Source organism: Theropithecus gelada, chromosome 5 (genome assembly GCF_003255815.1).
Source record: "Theropithecus gelada isolate Dixy chromosome 5, Tgel_1.0, whole genome shotgun sequence".
Taxonomy (NCBI): Eukaryota; Metazoa; Chordata; class Mammalia; order Primates; family Cercopithecidae; genus Theropithecus; species Theropithecus gelada.
The window spans coordinates 93,848,120-93,871,034 of NC_037672.1; the positions used below are offsets into that span (position 1 = coordinate 93,848,120).

General features: G+C 33.3%; 1 protein-coding gene across 5 annotated transcripts in view; it reads left to right on the forward strand.

Annotated features, from left to right (window-relative positions):
- Nucleotides 1–22,915, forward strand: part of GABRA2 (gamma-aminobutyric acid type A receptor alpha2 subunit) — a 147,702-nt gene that overhangs the window by 113,773 nt on the left and 11,014 nt on the right. For 4 of the 5 annotated variants that reach the window (XM_025385509.1, XM_025385511.1, XM_025385510.1 and 1 more), the window contains one exon: nt 21,144–21,346. In XM_025385509.1, coding sequence (XP_025241294.1) covers nt 21,144–21,346 — 203 coding nt within the window. Of the gene's footprint in view, nt 1–21,143; nt 22,507–22,915 lie in introns of those variants that run through there. The other variant, XM_025385513.1, reaches the window with a different exon arrangement.

The window sequence follows — 22,915 nt, forward strand, 5'->3', positions numbered from 1 at the left end:
AATTATCATCTTCTCAAACAGACCTATTTTCCAGCCTGACTTAAAATTGCAAACTGTCTCACCATTTCTGACTCTTCTGCTCCCCTGGCCCTACTCTATTTTTGTACTCCATTGTATAGATCATCTTCCAACATGATATAAAGATATATATTCTGTTTAATTTCTGTTTTTCCCACTCTATTTTAAATTTCAGGAGGCAGGTATTTTTATCTCATTTTTTTTAAAACTCATAAGCCTAGAAGAATGTCTGGCATATAATAGGTACCTAATAAATATTTGTTAATCGCATAGATTGATGCATGCTGGATAAGAAAAAAAATCCATTCCAATACTTATACAATCTGTCAGTATTACTTACACTATCTATAAATAGTGGGATGCAGTTTCCATTTCCACTATAATCCACTATAGATTATAGTATAGTTTTCTGCATAATAGCAATCATGAGTTGGATTATTTAAAGGGGAAGACAGTAGTGAACAGAAACTGTATTAGAATAGTACAAATAATGAATCTGTAAAACTGTGAAGTATATATTTGAATATATGAATATGTGAATATATAAAGACATATTTCCATATACAATTTTTATGACGTATCAATATGACTCTGTTTAATATAACTGTTTATGTGAAATAACACAGTTGTGATGCAAAAAAGAAAAAAAATAAAAGAAAAAGAGATGAAAAGAGATTATCCATTGCCAGATTTTGTCATATAAAACTACAGTGCTTAAAAATTTTATATAGGTGTGAGACAATAAGTAGGTGGAAACTGATTTTAGAAAGTCCTGTACAGAGGTAGTAGATACAGACAGATATATAGAAAAATAAATATAAATTGGCTTATACGTTCATACATAGATGATAAATAAGTAAGTAAACATCTACATTCATCAATTCAACAGGAGTTAAGTCAGCAAGAGCAAATCCATATAAATGAAAAGTGTACATTAGGTAGTTATCCATAGGAAATCAGAGTGCTGTATCAAAGAGAAATGTTAATAGATATCGGACAGAAAATAAATTAAATTTACTCATTGCAATAGATTCGCCGACTGTGAAGTTTATGGGAAACACAGCTCACAAAGCTGCTGTCACACTGACACTAACTGTAACTTCTGGGAGTTCCCAAAATCACTTTCTGTTTTGATAATTCACTTTATTGTACATATAGTATACATTATAAAATGAAATATTAAATATATAATTACTAAATTATCATGTTATCAATATATCTGCCTCCTTCATACCTTTATTGATACTGTTACTCTTTTATTTCCCATCTCTTATTTTTACCTTCCCTTCATTCTATTTCCCTCACCATTGTCTAATTCTCTACTCTTAACATTTAATTCTACTCTGGAGCATTCCTTTTTCCTCCCAATTAGTTATTCAAAGCTAGAAATACTTGTTTTCAGTGCAAGTGGTGAGTGAAAGCCATGCTCCTTCACATAGTCCTTGAAATCTATAAGGAAATGGGTTCATATCCTCGTTATATGGAACACAGCTATATATTGTATGTGATCAGAAAAACTGGTAGAAGAAAAAGAACATTTCTTTACAATTTTTTGGAAACCATCTTGTGGGCAGAAAGTCCCTTAATAATGATATTATTGTACCATAAAGAGAGTCATAATCTGAAGTAAGCAATATAGAGTTAATCTTTTAATAATAAGACAAATAGCCCTATCAAGCACTTACTACCTGGTTGAAAGAATATTGCACCAGGAATGAAGGAAGCTTATGTCAGTTTCTGACCTCACATTTAGCTTGAGTAAGTTATATTACCTCTCTAAATTCTAGATTTTCTCTACTGCAAATTGATGTAAGTATATGCTATCTACCCCATAGGGATCCTAAGAGGCTCCATGGAACAATATGTGTTAACGGGTATCTTAAATTTAAAGTCAACATATATCTTTGATTTTGTTTTTTTTTTAATTCAATAAACAGAAAGTTTGGATATTTTCTGAGAACCAAGGACACTGTAGAATATACTATGGATTCAAGTATTGTGTGAGTGTGTATAAGTGTGTGTGTATGTTTTTCTTGAATTAAAATGTCTTTATCCTGGGCTCTTAATCTTCAGAACTACAAAGTTTCAACTACTTTCCATATTTGTATACAAAACTACTTCTTGCATTTTTTATATTTGACTCTCTACTGAGTACGATAGAGTTATCTGAGACATGAAAACTGTCTAGCTAGATAGATAAGTAGATATAGATTATATACACAAAAATACATGTGTGAATTTGCATATGCTAATATTTTTCATTGATTAAAAAATAGGCAATGAAAAATCAGAAGACTTGGTAAAGCAGGGACTCATATGCTTGCATTGGCAACCTTCAACTGGGACTGAACAGCAGCAGCCATGTTTAGACATGTGCTCTCTAGCTTACTGCAGCCCTTTTCACACTGTTGCCCACATTACCAGTTTATTTTTCCTGCCCAGTCCCTGTGGACATTTGAATTTGCAGCCCATGGATCAGGGCATGCAGAGAAAGGAAAGGACATTCTGTAAGAACTGATCAAAACAAACTAATGCCAAGAGAGAGACAATCAGAAAGTCACATGAGTTGAGTACACTTTCAGCTTGTCCAAACTAAAGAGTTGAGGCAGTCTTAGACGGAGATATAGATGTTTTTAATTGGAAAAGTAAGTGAGAAGGTGGCAGCAGGAGTAGAATGCCTGGGTGGTAGCAGGATAGAAAATCAATGAGCACATAGCCTGTACAGGGCAGAAACTCATTCCAAATCCGTCTTCCATAAGTCATGGGCTGGGAGTGCTAACAGGAGGCACACCTGGCATCCCAGAATTGACTTTGGCACAAGACAGCACTTGATAATCAGATGCAAGCTGCCAGCCCACCAGCAGCCCTCCTCCCTGCTGTTGTCAGAGTCTCATTCCAGTCAGCTCACTGCCATTTAGGAAAGTGACTGAAGCAAAATACATTAATAAGCCATGACAAGGAAAATTAGAGAGCCTTGATTATTCTAGTCTAGAGGCAGCTTGAGAAGTCGTTTCAGGAATATAGGTGGCCTGACTTGATTGATAACATGAATTATTATCTCCTCATAGTAAGGACATAGAGGGGAATTAAAAGTATTCACTGTTTTTTTGATGATTTCTTTTTAATTTTTAGATTTTGACCAGGACATGCAGATACCACTTTAATGCAGATATGACCATTTAAGTCATGACAGCAGGAAACCCACTCCTACTTCCTACACCAAAATTTATATAGTAATAATGATGAAAAAAATAAAAGTAGCATTTATTGAATACCCTGTATATACCATATACTCTGTTAGACATTTCAGATTAACTCATTATTTAGTTCTGATAAAAAAATCCCCAGTTAGGAAAGTGACATTATCTCCATTTTTCAGACAAAAACATTGAGACCCACAGGTGTTAAAATCCTACTCTGTTATCAAAGAGCAGGTCAGTATCAAAGAGAAAATTTGACCTTAGGTCTCCCTGACTCTAATGCTTTCACTTTTTCTATTACATAATTATGACATCAAACTACTTTGTCTTTTTCTGGGGGAGGGCGAGGGGGCCTGAAGTCACTAAGTCAGTAATACGCTTGGTGACTTCTTTATATTTCTGTTTGAGAATCAGGATTACTAAATCTCCATCAGAACATGAGGTGAACTTTCAGATTTGAATTCTCCTAATTAATTGTTATCTGTCAGCAGCCGCTTATTTAAGGATTTCGGATTCTTTTCCCTGCAGTAGAAATTGTTACTATCAGATGATACTACAGCAACTAATCCTATAAAGTGGCCTTTCCAAGTTCAGTCTTGCCCAGGTGTCATATTCTACAATTTTAAGGGAAATTAACCTAGTTAACTCATGTCTAGGTTAATTTTGCTCAAAATGCCCATGTCCCTGTAATCTGAGGTGAAGAATTTACTGCTTTTGATTGCATTAAGTAAACCCATTTCTCCATATTGTACTCTTTCTTGGAACTCATCTGTGATAGCTTTATAACTTCATTTAATATATGAAGCAGGTTGCAAGGGTTTCAAGAGAATAGTTTTTTTTTTGTTCTTGTTTTCTTTGGATTTGATTATTTTTAGTAAACGTAATGTTTATTTTCTTCATTTAAGTTTTAAGAAATGTGGAAAATATAAACTATTCTACTCTGATTATTCCACTTTTTGTAAGGCTTAGGTTATCACTAGATAGTAAAATATTTACTTCCACTATAGCAAAATTTTGAGTGCATTTTTATTGCTTGTTTCATAACTCCCAAATAAATAATAAAAGCTATCCTTTGTTTTCAAATAGGGTTTTGTATTTCAAAAGAATAATTTCCAGTTGGGTGAATTTTTGTAATAAAAATTCTCTAATGATGTATTATTTATCAAAAATAACATATCTCCTCAGTTAAATCACCCCAAGGAGTTATAATAAATCATTAAAACTATTAACATAGGACCAGTCACCCTGCATTTTATGGCAATGAAACTTACAAGAGTGAAATAGAAAAATAATTTGATAACAATGGGGGGTTTATATAGGATAGAGTTTTTGATGGTCTTCTGTTATTTTATTGTCTGCTTTTCATTATTATGAATATGTTATTTTAAACTCATGAAATTGGAATATAATAGTGGTTCTTATGGTCACATCAGGTCGAACCTCTTCTATAGAAGGGCACAGGTACAGGGATCCCAGAGTGATACCCCTGGTCTGCCATCTTTGTCCATATTTAGATCCACCCTTACCTTAATGCAGAATCTCTAGGTCATAACTGGTTTCATTTGATGTGAACCACAATAGATTTATGATTTGATGGGTTATTCTTGCAAGAGATTGGTTAAGATTAAGTCATAAAACGTTAAAAAAAAGTCTGCTAAATCCGTTTTATAACATCACTATCAAATTACACCTAATTAAGGAGCTGAATCATATCCTTTTAAAAATCTAGGAACAGAGTAGTTTGGTCATTAAGATGATGGGTTTAATGAGATCAGAAATAGGTGAATCCACTCAGAAGAGATTTTGTGCTTCATTGGAACAATGGAAGAATGAAGGGGAATCCAGTTCAAGGTTTTCCTTTCTTTTTCCACGAGAGCCTCATTACATTCTTTACCAAGGTGGGAAATGAATTAACTAAAATAAAACTGCCCAATGCTTCCTAGGCATCCATTTAAGCAGTGCAATTTCCAAGTGTCTTTTGATTTTTCTTAAACCACCACTAGATGGGACTCTTGCATCCTTGGTTTTGGTTTCTTAGCATCTTTGTCTACAATTTGGGGGTATAATTAACTCAGAAATAACAGGGTAGCTATAGGATTCTCTGCTTGACAGGTTCTATGTGGGGCCTCTGCATACATCATTTAATCTTTGGAAGTACATAAGACGCATATTCTAATTCCCATTTTAGAGATAAAGTCACTGAGGCTCAGAAAGAAAGTAGAGAGGGGAGAATTTAACATTTGTGGGCAAGTCTGTATTTAAGACATGTATGCTCATAGGTTTTCTTTCCAGCAACTCCCAAAATATCATTTTCGTTTTGCAGATGGAGGAAGATCTGCAGTTTAGCAAAGTCACATAGCTGCTGTGGCAGAAGCAGAATTCAAACTCTTGCCTGCTTTCAGGGACCATTTTTCTCTATGTATAGCCACTTCTTAAGCAATTTAAACACTTTAATGTATGATGTAGCTTTAAAATTCATAAAGATCTTAGGGACTTCACCAGTAAAATGCAAGGGTTAGATTAATTTTATTGAAAAATACACAATTTAGACATAAGTGTCTTTGAAAAAAATCTCATTTAGAGATTCAGCAATATAATTTAATAGTAAAGAGTGTGGACTTCTGAGTTAGGTTGCCTGGGTTTGTATCTCATCTCTACTACTTGCTAACAGTATGATCTTCAGTAAAGTGCTATACCTCATGTAAACTCAATTTCCTCATCTGTAAATGAGAATAATAATTACATGGTTACTTACATGGTTGTTATGTGAGCTACATAAATTAACATATAGAAATGTTCTTAGAATAAGATCTGTCCAATAGTAAGTGCTTCTAAGTGATGATTATATATGCAGTCCAGAATAGTGTAATATGAGATTTATGTGCAAAAGGCATCAATTTATATAATTCAAAGTTATGTTTATATTACAATATTGTGATTAAACTTCTGTTTCATTCAAAATTTACTATATTCTTAATCTGTGTATTCCTCCTTATACAATCTGTAAGTGTGGTCCACTTCTGTTACTATTCACAATTTTTTAAATCAATTCTTTCATTTAATGAACCCGGTGATAGTGAGTATTTACCTTTGTCTGAATCTGTGTTAAGTGGCATATTTTTTTGTTTGTTTGTTTTTTAAAAAGCACATGCACACAATCAGCTCAGAATGTGGAGGGATAAGCAGGGATGTAAACAAATATTTGAAGTGAAATATCATAAGTGCTAGGAAAGAAATAGTCCAAAATAAGCTAAGAGTAAAAAGAAAGGAAACACTGATATCAGAGGAGTCGGAGAAGCTCACTGGGAAGAAGAATCAAGTCAAGCTTTGCAAATTAGCCTAAAGGAAAGGCCATATTCTAAGCAGAAGGTATACAGTTACCAAGAGCAACATGGAGCATATGGAGAACAACAAATTGTGGACTGATGTATCTCTGGCCTGGGGTTCAATTGTTTATCAGCATGGTTAGATAGACTCCAGTTCATGTGCAGCCTTTTATCTCATTCTAAGGCCATGGAAACTACTTCAAGGGTATTTTAGCCAGAGAGTAAAATGGGTACATTTGAGTTTGAGGAAGACTGCTGTGGGAAGTATTGTATAAAATAGATTGCAATGGGGTGAAAGTGGATACAAGACGACTAGTAAGAGCTAATTGATATCTTTCAGGTGAGAAATATTGAAGGTCTAAAATAGGATCATGCATGTTCAGGGAGAGGGAGTTATAGATATTGGAGACAGTAGGGAGGTAGGATATGTAGGACATTGAGAATCTGAAGGAGAGAGAAATGTAGATGTGGGCTTTGTAGAAAACATGCAGCCCTCTGTGTTCATGGGCTCCACATCCATGGATTTAACTAACCATGGATTGAAATATTAGGGAAAAATGCATAGTTGTGCCGTTAATAGACAAATACAGCCATCTTTCTTGTCATTATTCTCTAAACAATACCGTGTAACAACTATTTGCTTAGAATTTACATTGTTTTAGATATTATAAGTAATCTACAGATGATTTAAAGTACAAGGAAGTATGTACATAGGTTATATGCAGACATGCAATTTTCTATGGGGACTGTAGCATCTGTGGATTTTGGTATCCACAGGGGGTCCTGGAACCAATCCCCCATAGCTACTGAGGAATGACTATACTCCTTGATTTCTAGTTGAGTTGCTAGCTAAAATCCAGTGATTTTTCATACATTAGAGAGTTATGAAAGATGCAATAGGTTTTCAGTTAGACTATAGATTCACTTGTTAATGTTTACATTTTAAGACTTCTATGAGACCCATTTCTCTTGGTATAGTGTAAAATTTTCTCTGGTTTTCCGTCTCTAGTCTAACATTCCTTATTTAGACTATTCTACACATTGTGACAAGAGTAATTTCCTGAAAACTCAAACCTAGTTATGTAACCCTCTCCTGCATGAAAACTTTCAGTGACTCTATTGTGTCTATTGATTAAAACCCTTACCATGGATTACAAGACCTTCATGAGGCCTCCCCAGCTTAATCTGTTATAATTACTCATTTTGCTATGTTAACCTATATTTAACCTAGGGATATGTTTTATTTTGTGTTGTTTTGCCTTGAACATATTCCTCAGACTTTTTCAAGTCTCCTTTTATACATCAATTCCTCCAGAAAGCCTTGTCTGATTCCAGAGTCTTCACTACCTCTTAAGTAGTCTTAGAGCACCTCATGCTTTAATCACTTTTTATATTTACCGTGTAACATGCCTGTCCATCATCTCCATCTTCCTGTAGGTTATATTTTCCGTGAGCATAAAATTTATGTTTTTCATATACTCATGTCTAACAAAGTGACTGACACATAGTAGGCTGGATACATTTTTAATTAATAAATGATGTCATGTGGAAGGTTTAACAAATGTTGATTGAATCCATGTGGACATATTCAGAGGAAGTGAGTTACTTGGCTCTGGAAGTCATGAGATACATGCTTGAACGTCTTAATCATCTGGGAGCAGGTTGGAAAATGAGAATAAATTAAATTGCCACGGGAGAGCAGTAAAGGAAGAAGAGTAGAGGGACAGTACTGAACCTTGTGGATTACCAACAACTAAATGACTAATGTTAAAGGGAATAAAAAAGAAATGCTCAAAAGATAAAGTGTGTATGGAATAGTAGTGGCTTTAGAATTTCTATTTTGATGAGAGCAAACTATTTGGAAGTGGAGATTTGGAATTATCTTGAAGCTGCACTTGCATAGCAAGCGTATTGTAACAGATTGAAGGAGGACAATATATGTGTGTTGAGTTTTGTTTGTTAGGTAGTTTGAAATTTTAGAGGGTGATTATAAAACATTTCTTTCTTCCTCTCTCAAATTTGAGCTAATTGATGCAGTCAGTGCCTAGATCAACAACATTCCTTCTGTCAGAGATGATTTCTGTCTCCCAATAACTTACAGAAAAATATAATTCCAGATTTCAGCTGTGTGTGTCAAATCAAGACTACATTTTTCTGTTCCTTATAGCTTATAGCTATAGGAGCTAAGGGATATGAGTAAAGTTCTCAAAGAAATATGAATAAATATTAGTTGTATAATTTTCAGTTTGTGACTAAATCTTAGGGAGATGCCCTTAATCTCAGGAACCTCCCCTTAAAATGAATAGATATGCTTCTCCTTCCCTCTTCCACTTTCTGTGTGCTGGAAGGCAGTCTAGTGTTGGCAAGCCTTCCTGAACCTCAAGAACATGGCCAACACCTTAAATATGGCAGAGGTATAAGAAATGAAAAGCCTAGGTCTTTGATACTAAGACTATTCTATGCTTGGATGTCTTGTGCCACAATTGTTAAATGACAGATAGAGGAGGAGAAAATTTATTTCCATCTTATCTTGTTTGTTTTCTTATGTTCTCACTCCAGAGAATGGTGTTTAGTTGGTGCTTAGCTTAATATGTTCCTAAAACTTAATCTATTTTCCAAAACTTATCTCTCTCTCATACATACATACACACACACACACACACACACACGCGCGCGCGCGCGCGCGCCGAGTGAATGGTCTATATATAGAGAGACTGTCTAAATATATCTGGAGTGAACGGTGTGTATACACAAACACACACACACCTAGAGAGAGAGAGAGAAAAACAGAGAGAGAGAGAGTAGAAAGTGAGAATAAAGAAGAAATATTTGAGGTAATAATGGCCAAGAACTTTCCAAATAAAACCACAGATCCAGAAAGCTCAGAGAACACTAAGAAGGATAAATTTGAAAAATGAAATACAACAACAAGAATCACGCCTAGACTTATCACATTCATACTGCTGTAAACCAAAGACAGAGAAAATCTTTAAAACAACTAGGGAAGGAAAAACAATACTACCTTAACTAAAAATAAATAATAGCCAAAGTAATATTTTAAATAAGAAATACTGATCATGCCACTACACTGTTTAAATTTCTGTCAGGGGGTGGGGGGCTAAGGGAGGAATAGCATTAGGAGAAATACCTAATGTAGATGATGGGTTGATGGGTGCAGCAAACCACCATGGCCTGTGTATACCTGTGTAACAAACCTGCACGTTCTACACATGTATCCCAGAACTTAAATCATAATTTAAAAAAATAGTTTCCCATTGCTCTTGAAAGTAAGTTATATTACCTTAGCATAGTCAAAAAGGCTTTGAATAGTCTGACTCCTGCTTCCTCTTCTGGCCTCCTCTTCTTTCCTGAAACCCTTATTTCTTGCCTTCCTGCCTTGTAGCTTTCTCTCTATTCCTCCTAAATGCCTTGGGCTTCGCCATGTTCCTGGGATTTTCTGTGCACGCTCTTTTCTAGTTTAGGATTATTTTTCCTTTCCTGGGTACCCTGTTAACTTTGTCCCTATTTCTTAAGGGAAGTCCTACCCAACCTCCGTTTCAAGGTGGGCTGCTCTATTATAGGTCATCTTAAACCTTGTCCAGTTGTGATGCTGGGTTCTTTTGTACTTTTATTTTTTAATATCTCTTAGAGGGCTCATCTGGCTTTGCTAACATTCCAGTCACAGCTCCACAGTGCTCAGCACAAAGTGGGGACTAAGTTTATGCTTGCTTCATAAAAGAAAGTATAGGTTTCTTGCAATTGTCCTAAAAAATAAATATTTATTGATTATGGATTACTGGTGTAGTGGTTTCAATAAATATTTATTGATTTATTTAAAAAATGAAACACTACCCTCAACTAAGCACTCTTTTACATTTTGGGGAGAAGACACACAGGCTCTAATCCATATAATTTATTGGGGTATACAGTTGTGCCAACTAACAAAATTTTGAAAAGGACAATAAAACAAAGATATGCTTCAGACCTGGTTGTGTGTTCCTTTAGGAAAGAGCTTCTACAGATTGCAAAACCTGAGCTATATATACTGCAGCATTAGCAGAATGGGCACTCTAGGGTGCAGCAACCTTTGCAATTTTGTTAATTGGTGTATTCTCAGTTTTTACAAGAGTACCTGATGTTTAGTAGGCACTTAATAATAATTTATCAGGTAAAGAAATAAAAGGTAGCTAAATACAAAAGAGGTAAACAAGTGGCAGTGGAAAGACTCCAGGTAGAGTAAACAGCATGTATAATTCCCTAGACTGACAACATTTTTATATCTCTGCAGCTTCATGTTGGTGCCAATATGAAAATGGCATCATTTAGATTGTGAAGTCTTTCACTGAGAGAAGGACTTCAGGAAGAAAAGTGAGGAGGGGAATACGAGTTTTGGATGAATTAAATCCGTGATATATTTAGGTAAATAGAACAATTTCAATTCCTTCAACAGTGTTGTCCACATTATTATTATAGCCTTTGAAACATTTTCTTCTAGATCATAATTTTTTCTTTATTCTCACCAATATTAAAGATGTGAGTTTGAGTTAAGCTTTTTGACAAAATATGTCATCCAAATTCTAATTTCTCTCTCTAGCACATAGAAATTCCAATGATTTTATCATTCAGATGCAGTACGGTTCTGAGTTAAAAATTATAGCCTTTTATAGTACACTTAAATTGCATTTGTAAATGTTTATTTTATTTTATTTGGGGAATAGGATATTTAACAAAATGTCAAAGCTTCTTGCACCTGAGAGTGCACATTCTACTAATGCTGCAGTATGCATAGCTCAGGTTTTGCAGTCTGTAGAACTTCCTTCTAGAGGCACATACGACCTGGTCTTGTGCATACGTTTGTTATATTCTGTACTTTCAATTTTTATCCATTGGCCTGAAGCAGGGGAAACCCAACACATGTTATCAGAGTATCTTTTGTTTCTGCCATTCCTAGCAGTAACCAGCAGGTGGTATCAAACAATTTTACATGTGTTCTAGTGCAGTCTTTCGTGCCTGTTTAGTTTCTGAGACTTTTCCTTCTTTACTTCCACCCCACACCCCAACCACAAATACACAGGAGGATTTTATTTTATTTTGTCTTTCTGGTTTAAATCTACCTTTGCTTTCAGAGTGATATTTTTTGCATATATGCATTGAAGTATTTATTTATTTTTTTATAGTAGGGGCACAGTTTTACGTGAAGAAACTCATTTGGTCTTAGTAACAACACTATTAGAAAGCTCTATTGGTGATCCTTATGTTAGAAATGGGGAGGCTGCTGCAGCAGTGTCAGTCTCTGTGCTAAACTACCTACCTTGGTTTGACTTTCTTCTCAGCGTGTATTTTCACCCAAAACCCTTTGCTTAGACATCATTTGCTCACCTAGTATGAGTTAAAACATCAATTATCTGACATTTTTGGCCTATACCTTGATATAAAAATATTATATAAAATAAAGTGTAAAAGTGCTATAAGTTAGGTATTGTCTATGCATGGGGAATCCTCACATATATTTCACATATTATAGAGAATTTTAGTGCTAAAAACACTTTAAGGCACTTACCTTTTTTATTCTTAACTGACAAAAAAAGCCTCCCAGATAAGTGAATTGTAGAGATCTCACCAGAGGTGATAAAAAAAAGAAACAGTCTGTTAAAGAAATGCTGAGGAAACATTTAGAGAGTGCCCAACTAGGTGCAGAAAAATGCACATTGTTGGTAGACAGGTACAGGGAAGGTTTGTGAGCTTTCCAGGTAAGTGCACTGTCTCTTTATTTAATGTCCAGTACTCTTTGTTTATAGTGTCATGAGACCAGGCTACGATAAAGCAGTAAACAGAAAAGGTGGCATTTGAGAATCATATTTTTCCAGTAAAAAGGCAAAAAGAAAGGGAAGAAAGGAAGGAAGGAGGAGGGCATCTAGAGACAAAGTTAGTAACATTATTGCCAAATTTCCAAAATCAGATGAAAGAAAATATAATTTAGATATAGGGAAGATTGCCTCACGGTAGATTTGTATTAAAATTGCTGTAATGTTTTATTGCCTAGAATGAATAGACCAAAATCTAATTTTAAACTGTTAGTGTAGACTTAGAAACAAAATTCAACTTATGGTTTGCCATCATTTGGACTTGCATTTTATTGTAAATGTTTTCTGTTTTTTAAAAAAGTTAATCAGTATTAGTGCATCCATCAGATATTCCAAAAATTCACATTTGAATTAGAATTGATAGATGCCATCAACTATCCCTGCTTTAAATTAAAATTGTTGTATTATTTTTATCACAAATGAAAAGCAGTTTCACTGCAGAAAAAGAAAATAATATAATCTCACTATTAATTTTCACAAATAACTAATATTACCATCTTAAATTGTATCATTAGAGATTTTATGTTTTAATTTTATTCCTGGTATTTCATTTTAAAATAGCAAAAAATGTAAAACAAAAAAAGTCAGCCACAAGTCCATTTTAATTTTCTTTATTCAATCTAAATACCACATTCTTCCCCAAAATGGTAACTGTAGGTGTTTCTTTTCTGACTTTTTTTTACTACATTTATACAGTTACATGTATATTGATATATAAATCTAGCTGTGTATATTTTCATTCAAATGGAATTATGAAACTTTTAATGCAGAATATTTGTAGTCAATATATAGCACTACTTTATTCTTTGTGGTATTGTCATGGTATTTATAATGTAGGTATTCAACAATTTTTCAGACTATTTCTGTATCAGTTAATAGACCAATTTGCGACTCTGGCTTTTATAAGTAGTGTTCATAGAAGAGTCTTGTATAACATTTATCTCTATACTTTCTTTTTTGCTATCTATTGACACATTATAATTGTACATGTAAATATGGATTACAAAATGATGTTATGATTTTTTAATACAATGTGGAAAGATTAAACTCAGCTAATTAATATATCTGTCACCTCTAACATTTAACATTTTGTAATGAGAATATTAGAAATATTCTTTTAGTGAAATAGAAGTTACCGAACTTAATTAGCAGCTATATTTACCATACTCTGCAACTGTTCTCAAAACAAACATGAAAATTATTCTTCCCATCTGAGGCTTTGTACCCTTTGGCTATCATCTCCCCATTCCATTTCCCTGACCTCACAGCCTCTAGTAACTACCATTCTTCTCACTGCTTCTGTGAGTTCGATTGTTTTAGACTTTACCTATAAGTGAGAACATGCTGCTTTTGTCTTTCTGTGTTTGACTTATTTAACCTAGCATATTATTCTCCAATTCTATTCATGTTGCCTCAAATGACAGAATTTCTTCTTTTTCTGAGGCCTAATACTCTTCCATTGTACATATATACCACATTTTCTTTCTTAATTCATCCTTTGGAAGACACTTAGACTGATCCCGTAAGTTGGCTATTGTAAGTAGTGTTGTAATGAACATGAAAGTGCAGACATCATTTCAATATACTGATCTCAAGTCTTTGGGGTAAATTCGCAGAAGTAGGATTACTGGATCATACAGTAATTTCATTTTCTGTTTTTTGGAAAACTCCCATACTGTTTTCTGTAATAGTTATACTAATTCGCATAGTTCACATTCCAACCAAGAGTGTGCAATATACATCCTTGCCAACATGTGTTCTCTTTTGTCCCTTTGATAATAGTCATTCTAAAATATGTGAAGCGATATTCATTATGGCTTTAATTGATATCCTCTAATGTTTAGTGATGTTGGCCATTTGTTTCACGTATCTGTCAACTATTTATGTCTTCCCTTGAGGAATATCTTTTCAAGTCCCTTGCCTGTTTCTCAATTCGATTACTTATTTTATTGCTGTAGAGGTGTTTGAGTTTTTTATATACCCTGTAAATCAAGCACTTTTCAGATGTGTGGCTTGCAAATGTTTTCTACCGATCCCAGATTTTTATCATTCTGTTAATTTTGTTTAATATATGGAAACTCTTAATCTTGATGTAATCTTACTCGTTTATCTTTGTTTTTGTTGCCTATGTTTTCACGGTCAAACCTAAAAAATCGTTACCCAAACTAATGTCATATACCTTTTACTCTATCTTTTATTCTAGTAGTTTTAGAGTTTGATGTAGCTCTAGAGTTTTGTTATTGTTGTTGTTGTTGTTTTCTGTCAAATCAGCAAGATACATTTTTTTAGAATGGCAGTACAGGTTGACTATCCCTTATCCAAAATGCTTGGGACCAGAAGTCTTTTGGATATTCTTGGATTTTGGAACATTTGTAGAATACACACTGGTTCAGCATCCATAATCTGAAAAATCTGAAATCTACAATGTCATCTTGGCACTTGAAACATTTCAGATTTTGGAGAATATTAAATCTGAGATTTTTGGCTGAGGGATCGTCAATCTGTTATAACAAAAGTAGGAAGAATAAAAATAGCTAACAATTACATATTCTGTCTACCCATTAGATGACCCACTAAGCTATTAAAACAGAGTCTTCGGTAGTCCCTAACTAAAAAGAACACAGACTTCACAGAATTAGTTAAGAAAAGCTACTAAACAAACAATAAGTTTGTCAACAATAACAACAAACCGCAGAGAAGGGTCAGAGTCTGATTTCCAGATTTGCCACATTACATTACAATATTCCTAATGTCCAATTTTCAAAAAAGAATATGAGACATACAAAGTAAAGAGAAACTATAACCCATTTTCAGGAAAAAAAAAATTCGTTAGAAATTCTACCTGAGGAAGCCCAGACATTGTACTAACCACACAAAGTCTTTAACTATGCTAACTATGATAAAAGAGCTAAAGGAGACCATGTCCAAAGAACTAAAGGAAAGTATAATAATGATATTTCAAACACTTCATCAATAAAATAATATAAATTATTTAAAATTGAAACAATTAGAAATTCTGTAGTTCAAATTATCATAACTGAAATAAAAAATTCACTAGAGAGGCTTACCAGCAGATTCAAACAGTCCAAAAAGAAAAATCAGTTACCTCAATGATAAGCCAATTAAGATTGTTGAATACGAGGAACAGAAAGAGAAAAGAATGAGGAAAATTAATTAAAGTCTGTAAGACTTGTTGTACATCATCAAGCATATCAACAGATGAATCTTTTGTAGTCACAGAACAAGAGTAGAGAGAGAAAGGTAAAAAGAGAATATTTGGGCCATGCACGGTGGCTCAAACCTGTAATTCCAGCACTTTGGAAGGCCAAGGCAGGTGGATCATCGAGGTCAGGAGTTCAAGACCAGCCTGAACAACATGGTGGAGCACTGTCTCTACGAAAAATAAAAATAAATTAGGTGTATGTGGTGGTGCATGCCTGTAATCCCAACTATTCAGCAGGCTGAGGCAGGAGAATTGCTTGAACCTGGGAGGCAAAGGTTGCAGTGAGACGAGACCGTGTCAGTGACCTCTAGCCTGGGTGACAGACTGAGACTCCACCTCAAAAAAAAAAAAAAAAAAAAAAAAAAAAATTGAAGACGTGATGGCTACAACCTTTCAAACTTGATGAAAATCTTCTATCAGCACATCCAAGAAGCTCAATGAACTAGAAATAAAGGAAACTCTAAGACATCACAACTGGATATATCATAATAAAACTTTGGAATGCCAAAGGCCAATAGAGAATCTTGAAACAAGCAAATGTTACAAGCAAAGTAACATCTCATATAAAAGGGATTCTCAATATGATTAACACCTAACAAATAATCAAAAACCATGGAGACCAGAGGCCATGGGAAGATATTTGAAAATAAAAATATTCAACCTAGAATTATTCATCAAAACTAAAATAAAATATTAAACATTAACTAAAAACTTTGTTTTATATTTATTTATATTTAAATTTATAAATTTATTTTATATTTATTTTAAATATTAAAAATTAAATACAAAATTTAATATTTTATTAAAATAAAATATTAAAATATTAAAATTTTAATATTAAAATAAAATATTAAAAATATTAAAATGAATATAACTAGACAGAAGATCAGCAAAATGTAGAAGACTTGAATAGGGAATACACCAACTACACCTAACGTACTCTGGTCATAAAAAGCGGAATGCACATATTTCTCAAGTGGGCATGAAGCATTCTCTAGGAAGATAATGCATTAGACCATTAAACAAGCCTCAAGAAATTCAAAGATTGAATTATTACAAAGTATGTTCTGACAGTACAATAGAATAGAATTAGAAATCAATAAAAAAGTAAATTTGGGAAATTTATAGTATGTAAACATTAAAGAAGACATTTCTAAATAACCATGAAATCAAAGAAGAAATCACAAGAGGTTTTAGAAAATACTTTAAGATTGAATGGAAACAAAAAATAACGTATGTTATGGAAAATGACAAAAGCTTGTTCTTAAAGAGAAATTTGTATCTCTAACCACTTATGTTACGAAGAGAAAAAAAATTCTCAAATCAATAACTTAACCATCTTCCTTGAATGGTAGAAAAGCTAAACCCAAAGCAAGGGGAAGAAAAATAAGAAGTTTTAGAGTAGAGATAAATTGTAGAAAGAACAGAAATAACAAATAGAAAAAATTACCACACAACCATAAGTTGGTTTTTGAGCAGATCAATAGCATTGAGTTACTTTTAGCTACAATGACCAAGAAAAAAAGAGACAAAAATCAAATTACTAAAATTAAGCAAGAAGAGAGGACATCACTTCTGACCATAGAGCAAAAGAAATTTATATAATATATATATATGTGGCAAGGCACAGTGGCTCATGCCTGTAATCACAGCACTTTGGGAGGCCGAGGCGGGTGGATCACTCACTTGAGGCCAGGAGTTTGAGACCAGCCAGGCCAACATGACAAAATCCGTCTCTACTAAAAATATGAAAATTAATTGGGCATGGTGACATGCTCCTGTAATCCCAGCTATTCAGGATGCTGAGGCACAAGAATTGTTTGAACCCAGGAGGTGTAGGTTGCAGTGAGCTAAGATCACATTACTGCATTTCAGCCTGGGTGAAATGTCAAGCAAGACTGACTCAATCTCTCTCTCTATCTCTATATCTATATCTATATCTATATCTATATCTATATATATAAATTCTGGTAACGATTGTATGCCGAAAATTTAGACAATCTATATTAACTATAACAATTCCTAGCAATGACACATGACTAAAATTAACTCAAGATTCTGAATAAACCTATGACAAATAAAACTATGAATTTAGTAAACTAAATATTCCAATTAAGAAAACCTCAAGGTCAAATGGCTTCACTGGTGAATTCTCCCAAACATATAAAGAATTAACAACAAACTTTCTCAAAATATTCCAGAAAATACATGAGAAGGAAACATTTCCTGACTCATTTTATAAGGCTGTATTACCAAGACACCAAACTAGAGAAATAAATCACAATTAAAAACCTACAGATCCATATTCCTTTTAAATATAGATGCAGATGCCCTCAATAAAATACTAGCAAACTAAAATCAGCCATATTTTAAAAGGATTACATAGCATGACAAAGTGGGATTTATCCCAGAAATGCAAGGTTAGATCAGCATACAAAAATCAAATCAATATAATATAGCATATTTATGGAAAATAAAAAAATAAAAATGAAAACAATCATACCTGTAGGTGAAGGATTAAAGTTTCTCCCTAACATCAGAAATAAGACACAGATGTCTGCTTTCACCAATTCTATTCAACATTATACTACACGTTCTAGCTAGGGCAATTAGGCAAGAAAAACAAATAAAATATGCAGATTGGAAAAGAAGAAGTAAAACTCTCTCTATTTGCATGATCTTATTCATAGAAGACCCTTAACAAACCACGTCAAAATTGTCACAGCTATTAAATTCAGCAAAGGTGCAGGGTACAAAATCAACGTACAAAAAGTCAGTTGTGTTTTTGTACATAAGCAATGAACAATCTGAACAGAAAGTTAAGAAAGCCATTCCATTTACATTAGCATCTAAACAAATACAATATCTATAAATAAATTTAACCAAGAAGATGAAAGACTTATATATCGAAAACTATAGAATGTTGCTGTATGAAATTAAAGAAGCCCTAAATAAATGGAAATGTTTATTATAGAGAAATAGAGAGAGACAGGAGAGAATGAGAGAAAGAATGATCTAGTGGAAATATATCCTGTGTTCAAAGACTGAAAGACTAAATATCATTAAAATGACATTACTACCAAAATATCATGTGCAGATTCAATTAAATATCTATTAAAATTCCAATGACCTTTTTACAAAACTGAACAAAATGACTGTAACAACATACAGAAATGTAAGGGATGCTGAATAGCCAAAACAATCTTGAAGAAAACTAAGACCGATGAATAGGAATAAGAAGGGACTCAAGCTTCTCGATTTCAAAAGTTACTCTAAAGCTAGAGTCATCAAAACAGTGTAAAACTTGACTAAGGATAGATATGTAGATCAATGATATAACATTTGCAGTACAGAGATATCCCACATATCTATGGTCAATTGATTCTTAACAAAGTGTCCAAGATAATTTAATGGGGAAACAAAAGTCTTTTTTCACACATGGTGCTGAGACAACGGGCTATCTATGTGCAAAAGAATGAATTTGGACATCTACCTTACACCACACACAAAAATGAACTCAAAATGTAGCAAAGACTCACTGGTAAGACCTAAAACTCTAAAATTGATAGGAAATATAGGGCTAATTCTTCATGACCTTGGATTAGACGACAGTTTCTTAGGTATGACACAAATTTGTAATGCCCTATGTCTTCCACACTATCAGGAGAGTATCAATTTTTTAAAATTTTACTAACATTTTGATGATAATATTGCTTTTAAAGAGCAACTATTTTTGGATTACCTTTACTGTTGCTGCTGATTTATTTTCATTTCCTATATTGAGTGTATATACATACATATGTACATGTATATGTATATGTATGTATGTACATGTGTATCTGTCTTATATTCTATTCTTTTGTATGAAAGTCTCAAAGGAAAGCAACGTATTCATCAAAACCTTTCACAATTTAGCATGTGCAAACATAATATGTTTCTGTAAATGTGGTTTTTAATAACTCAGCAGCCGGTGAAATAAAGTTCCTTTTTTCTTTCATTCTTACTATTACAATCATAGGGTATTTCTAGATGCATTTACTCATGCTTTACTGGAATTATTGCTATTTTGAATTGCTAACTGTATTGTAAATGAATGAAAATACTGTTTTATCCTAAAGGAAAATAAAATACAAAGAACCTTCAAATATGAATGAACATTTCTTTAACATTTTCATATTTTCTTTTAATTTAATGTACCTCCAGTGCACATAATTAAACTTATATTGGATCCCTGACGAAACAGGTTATTGTAATGGTCATTTTGAGGACTTATAATGCAATTTACCTCCTGAATTATTGCCTTATTTTCTCTTATCAATTGTGACTTCCTTACCACTGTCAGAAAAGCTATATGTTAAAAGGAAAGGAAATATATTATTTTAAAACCAAGAAAGTTACAAAATAATTAATTATATTTTATGAGTTTTTGCTTTTAGTGGTTTGGTTCATATTTTATGGATTCTAAGTTATGTTGTAAAAGAAAATTATGTCCTCATAATGCTGAGCAATGCAGAATTATTGATTTAATACTGAAATAGCCAGGCTTGAAGTTTCTTTCTTTCCCCTTCCTTCCTTCCTTCCTTCCTTCCTCTCTTTCTCTTTCTTTCCCTTCCTTCCTTTGTTCCTTCCTTCCTTCCTTCCTTCCTTCCTTCCTTCCTTCCTTCCTTCTCTTTCTGTTTCTTCTCTCTCTCTGTCTCCTTCTTTTTTTTTTTTTTTTTTTTTTTTGGAGACGGAGTTTTGCTCTGTCGACCAGGCTGGAGTACAGTGGTGTGATCTTGGCTCACTGCAACTTCTGCCGGTTTAAGCAACTCCCTACCTCAGCCTCCAGAGTAGATGGGATTACAGACTTCCGCCACCATGCCCGGCTAATTTTTGTATTTTTAAAAGAGATGGGGTTTCACTATCTTGGCCAGGCTGGTCTTGAACTCCTTACCTTCTGACCCACCCTCCTCAGCCTCTCAAAGTGCTGGGATTACAGGCGTGAGCCACTGCGCTGAGCCTCTTGAAGTATTTTTATTTTTTTATTTTTTTATTTTTTTTAAATTTAAATCACGGTTCCTTCATGATTACTTCTGTGGGTTATTGATCCATTGCTTAACATGATTCAAATAAATGATGAACAAATTAATGTGAGGGTTTTACAAGATTTAAAAAATATATATTAATTGGCAATGGGCCCATTTAAAGTGCCTGCTTTTCCTTGTAGGTAATGCTACTTCAGTATCCCCAGTCTTTTTAACTTCAATAGTACTTAGAAAGAGGAAAAATGATTTCTATACAGAACAAAAATGGAAACCGAAAATATTTTGAGAGTCATTACATCAAGAAATATCATATCTATTTAAGATAATTAACTTTACACTGTATTCTAGCATTTATTCATTTATTTATTATTTTTTAGTGGATAAGAGTAGCAAAAGCTTTGGAGGATGGGGGCAGAAAGAAAAGCTACTTCCCATGCTGTCCTGCCAGTAACTATTGATGTTCTTGGTTCCTATCTTTTCTTTTGCAGGAGTAACAACTGTCCTAACAATGACAACTCTAAGCATCAGTGCTCGAAATTCTCTCCCCAAAGTGGCTTATGCGACTGCCATGGACTGGTTTATTGCTGTTTGTTATGCATTTGTGTTCTCTGCCCTAATTGAATTTGCAACTGTTAATTACTTCACCAAAAGAGGATGGGCTTGGGATGGGAAGAGTGTAGTAAATGACAAGGTAAGTGAGAGCTTCCATGTTATCATTATTAAGAAAATACCCTAATGAATTCAGCTTGTAACAGATATGTTTCTAAAAATTGACATTAAAGACATCCATATATATATGAATTTAAATCACATCAATTTCTTTTAAAGTGTTCTCACCTGAAATCCTTTAGGAGTGCTCGTAGTAGTAATACTTCCATTAAAACCACTCCATAGCATCTGTTGAGCTGTATGTGTCAGGCCCTGTGCTAAGTGTTTTACCTATGCTCTCTCACATAATCTTTATAGCATCTTTATGACTGGACTGCCTTCCTCTTCTCATTTTTACTCATGAAGAGTCTGAAACAGTAAAGCTGTTTACTTACCCAAGCTTACACAAATTGTTAGTAAATATACTTGAACCCCGATATACCTGTCTGACTGTTAAGTTCATGGTTTTAACACTACACTGGATTATTATAAAGAGATTGGAAAAAGATAATGGGCATTAGTTTTACTTATTATAGAATTCCAGGCTTTGTCAATGAATTGAGTCCTCTTCACCTGTTCCAATCTCTGTTGATTGATTGTAAAAGCCCATGTAGCATTTTTTTTTTAAATTTTTTCCCAGGTTGTATGGAATAAATATGTCAGTACTGAAATGCCTAGGAATTTTAAATTGCTCAAATGGTCTAAAAGGGAAAAGTTATTTGTTTTTAAGATTAACTTCTTTTGAGATTATTGCTGTCCATATTCAGGTTTCAAGTACTGAATCTAATTAGAGATTTGTGCATTGATATAACAGCTGTTTCCTTTCATATTCTGTAGATTATGTATCTGCCTCAAGAAGAGGCTTAGAATGTATCATAATTATCTATATTCTTAATAATGGTAAAACGTTGTATTCAGAGAATTTCTTTAACATTGTATCAACCTAAATGCTTCTTTTATTAAATTTGGATTAACATACTTGCAGATTTGATTTCTTTTTCAGTTATTTGAATATTTTTTTTTCATTGCTATGACAATATTACAGTTTAAATATATAAGCAGTAAATGTTATAGTTTAAAAGTCTTGGTCTTTTTCCTTAATTTTTTTAAGCCATAGAAATTTTAATAAGGCTGATGGTTTATTTCATCTTATAAGTTGTATTTTCTCTACTAACAGAGCCAACAAATAAATATTAAAAGGAATCTGATCAATTTTGTATGCTTAACTTCTGGGCTGTTTCAGCATTTCCATTACATTTTAATATTGATTTATGTTTTCATTGCCCATATGGTATAATGCTTTTTCATGGTATCTACGCAATTATTTTTTAAGATATATTGGTTACATATGCACCTTCATACTAATTTTTTGGAGATAAAATATTAGACCTTTGTAAATATGTTGCAAAAGACAAATGTTTTGTGCCATGAATTCCCATATGTAAATTTATTGATATATTATTTTAATATTAGAGAGTGCCAAATTGACATTATGAAATGATATGCCTTCTCAACTCTTTACCTTGGAAAACAGAAGTACCTCTAAATGTGAAAAACAAAACAAATAATTGATAATGCTCTGTAAAAGCAATAGCTTACTCCTTGTAAATAG